This window comes from Xiphophorus couchianus, chromosome 5 (assembly GCF_001444195.1).
Source record: "Xiphophorus couchianus chromosome 5, X_couchianus-1.0, whole genome shotgun sequence".
Taxonomy (NCBI): Eukaryota; Metazoa; Chordata; class Actinopteri; order Cyprinodontiformes; family Poeciliidae; genus Xiphophorus; species Xiphophorus couchianus.
The window spans coordinates 8,330,483-8,334,164 of NC_040232.1; the positions used below are offsets into that span (position 1 = coordinate 8,330,483).

General features: G+C 37.6%; 1 protein-coding gene across 1 annotated transcript; it reads left to right on the forward strand.

Moving 5' to 3' along the window:
* The first annotated feature begins 221 nt into the window (after positions 1 to 221).
* LOC114144228 (alpha-lactalbumin-like) lies at positions 222 to 3,435 on the forward strand. The gene is made up of 5 exons (XM_028016810.1): positions 222 to 428; positions 572 to 862; positions 2,666 to 2,729; positions 3,120 to 3,164; positions 3,281 to 3,435. Exons 1-5 carry the CDS (start codon positions 248 to 250, stop codon positions 3,339 to 3,341), a joined length of 642 nt encoding a protein of 213 aa, XP_027872611.1. The 5' UTR covers positions 222 to 247; the 3' UTR covers positions 3,342 to 3,435.
* The last annotated feature ends 247 nt before the right edge of the window (positions 3,436 to 3,682 follow it).

A 3,682-nucleotide genomic window follows, 5' to 3' on the forward strand; every position in this document is an offset into this window, starting at 1 on the left:
TCCTTTCAACTGGATCAGATGTGACCTAAAAATGAGAAAAGATAGTTTCACGTGGATGTATCAGTTTCTTCCCCAAGCCTTTTTGGTGATCTAAAACTCAAAATAGCTGTGAGATTTTACATCACCATTGAGAGCTTAGGGAGAGGCCTTTATTCAGGAGGACAATGGGTGTCCTGTGATTCTTTGCTGTCAATGATCCCTACAAGACATATAAGCACCATGACACACAGGCTCAGAGTCAGAGAAGATGCTTCGTGTCAAGATAAAGACTCTTGTGCTTTTTGCTTTCGTTGTGCTGGGATGCAGCCTGGCTGGAGCTCGAAATGTGACCAAATGTGAACTGAGGCAGCAGCTGATAGTGGCATTCAAGTCCCTACCAAACAATGTAACAGTGAACGGACTGACTGAAGAAGTCTTCTTAGCCAAGGGTTGGTACCCGATTTTGTTTTTAGATAAAAAACAAATAATTGTAGGCAAAGTTAAATCATAATGGTGTTTGCTTGTTGTTGAAAAATGATTTGGGAAAACTGAACAGTCAAATCAATTACTGATTTCATTTTAAACTTTTCAGTGGTCTGCCACGCGGAGCGTCTTTCAGGCTTTGACACCAATGCCGTGACCGATCTGAGCCATGGGACGGGAAAAGAAAGTCAGGAGAATCCAAGTGAGAGCAAATCATCTGAATCTAAGGAGGAGGACAAGAATAAGGGGAAGGGAAAAGGCAAGAAGAACAGCAAGTCCTCCGAAAGCAACGAGGATGATGTAGATGTGATCCTTTACGGCCTTTTCCATCTCCCTGGGAATTTGGTCTGCAGCAGCACCAACAGCACCTCACTCAACATCTGTGGTATCAACTGCAACAGTAAGTACACGGTTATTGTGTAACTAACCCACAAATCAACTGTTTTTTGCTAACAGAAATCTTTTCAAAAATTGTGTTGGGGGGGCAGGGTTACATTTTCAGTAATCCACACCTTAAAATGTTTATCCAAAATCAACGTTTTTTGCTGACAAACTGTCTGAACAGGTTGTTTAGGGTTCTGTCTTTGTGTTTATGTACAAATGTTGATATTTTTGTGTAAGTTTGTTCAGTTTTGCATTATTTGCCTAAAACCGTATCGTTGCTGGTTTGGTCAAAGTAGGCCAAAGTAGGCCAGCACTGATACCGCCTAAGCAGTTAATTCTCCTATTATTTTAAACTGACCAACTTTACACAGCTTCCTTAGGGATATAAAACATCTCACTCAAACATCAAAGTCTTTTCAACACAGAAAAACACAGCTACATTTCTCACTTGTTGTATTTCTGACAAAATGTTGCTTGCTAAATACAGTGACAAAGTTTATAAGCAACAGAACTGCTTTTGTCCTGGCCATAGCCACACCCCTCAGTGTATCTTGGCTCCACCCACTTCTGTGTATTTTTTCAATGATTGTGTGGGTGTGGGGTTATGTTTTCATGTGGAACCCCCAAATCTACTTTTTTTTTTACTGACAGGGTTCCATCTTTAAATTTCTGTGCAAATTTGTTGAGTTCATATTATGTTGCCTAAAAATGTCTCATTTTGTCAAACGTAAGCTGTTTAAAACGGTACTGTTTTATGTCATGCAGCTCTGAATTCAGATTTAAAACCATCTCAAACATAAAACAGCACAAAAAAAGTTTAGATTTGCCACTTGTTGGTTTTTTGGATTTAAAAAAAAAAGTCGCTACTATTGAGGAAATTAAAGTTGCCTAAATTCATGGAATATATAAATAAAGGTTTAAATAAGACTCGGAACTCCATCTTCTCATGGTCAAACGAGAAGAGATTTTTAATGCACATCTGCGGAACCAAAATATCCAAAACACATCGTTACAGTAGTCCCAAAGTCTCTTCTCTTCTACTTCTGATATCAGCTTTTTATAGAGTCCCAGCTCTACTGGTGTGTATTGGGAAGCCTCGATCAATGGCGTTGCTTTCCTCCATTTACGTAGTTCATTTGGCTCCGTCTTACACTGAGTGTGTATTGGAAGTTCTTTGGGAATATTCAGACCTATTGACCCCCAACATCTGCTCCGTTTCAAAAGTGCTAAACAAGCCACTCCATCACTCATATGTTATTCTTATCGGTCTAAACAGCTTTCCTCCCATCATATTTCGGTCCAATTTTATGCTTTGCAAGCAAGAAAAGGGAAAGGACTTCCAAGTTATTCAGGTCAAACTGACCTTTAACGGTGCCAAATTTCCTCAGTAAAAAACAACTCCATAAAGAGTATTTTCGCTCTTCGGATTGACCCAGTCCATTTGACACAATACATTTCTTTTAGGTTAAAACATAACTTAGTGCGAACCAACCAAACAACATAATTTTTACCTAATAATATAATTATATTCCTCTACACTACAAAGTTCATAGCAATAGTACCACAGCCCCCCTCTGCTCATCCCCACACTTGGCCACGCCCGTCTGCGTGTCTTGGCTCCGCCCACTTTTCCTGGAATTTTTTTCTTTTCAATAATTATCTGGGGCAGGGTTAGAGTTACACGTTAAGCTACTCATTGCTGAGGTGTCACATGTAGAGTAATATGAGGACTGTTAACATTTTTTTTACTGTTTTCCTCAAGTCTTTTTGTTCTGTCATCTTAAAACAGGAAATACTGTTTTTGTGTTTTTTTTCTTAGAACTAACTGATGACGACATCTCTGATGACATCACCTGTGTGGTGACGCTCATCAATGAGCTTGTGTAAGTTTTTATTTGTTTATTTTTATTTTGTACATTGTACCAAAGTGGGACACCAAGTTCCTGATGGTAAACTGTGTATTCTTAAATATTTTAGTTGAGTTATATGAAGTATGGCAAAAAAGTGTCTGTCCCCTTACAGATTTCTTCTGTTTTTGTTTTTTTTGCCACAATATATCATCAGAGAAATCGTGATGTTTCCACTGGATTGCATATTGTTGGGATGGATGATCTAAATTATTAGATTGTGACAATAAAAGCAAAAAACAGAAGAAATCTATAGGGGAATAAATACCTTTTCAACAGAACTAAACAATGTTAAAATTAAGCAGTTCAAGGAAGAATCATTACAAAATTAAAAATATGGTTGTTATTTTTTACTTTCTTCAACAGAACAAAAGGCTTCATGGCAAAGAACTCAAAGGAGCTTTGGAACGCGTAAGTCTAATTTATGAAAATGTTTTACTCTTCTTAGTTTTTTATATTTTTTTGACAGCTTGGTTAACAAATGACAATATGTGCTTTATTGAGTGATCCCCTCTGTTTGCTTGCAGTGTCAAGGAACTCATAGGTGGCGACTGCCAGAAACTGGACCATTACTTCAGTGAATGCTGAGAAACTTTGTTTCACCCTAACATCTCAATAGAATGATCGGTCTTTCTTTACCAAATTATTGAGCATTATAAATGAATAAAAAATATGAAGCATGTGCCATGTGTTGTGTTTACAAAAAGAAAGTTTATCTTTCGATCAGTTTTGCAAAGTAAAAGCAATTACTGAGGGTAGGGAAAGTGCGGCTCTGTGGCCACTTGCAGCCTTCCCAATGATTTTGTGCGGCTCTTTACACAATTCACGAATAATGTCAACTCAGATGGTTGTTACAGACAAAGATTACATTTTTACTGATAAGAGGCCTTTAAAAAGCCATTAAAAATAGGAAACATAAAAACAAATTT

Excerpts from the sequence above, each read along its gene's own strand:
- LOC114144228 (XM_028016810.1), top strand. The coding sequence starts at position 248 with ATGCTTCGTGTCAAGATAAAGACTCTTGTGCTTTTTGCTTTCGTTGTG. Across the intron at positions 429-571 it reads AGAAGTCTTCTTAGCCAAGG|TGGTCTGCCACGCGGAGCGT; the intron begins GTTGGTACCCGA and ends TAAACTTTTCAG. Across the intron at positions 3,165-3,280 it reads TCAAAGGAGCTTTGGAACGC|TGTCAAGGAACTCATAGGTG; the intron begins GTAAGTCTAATT and ends GTTTGCTTGCAG.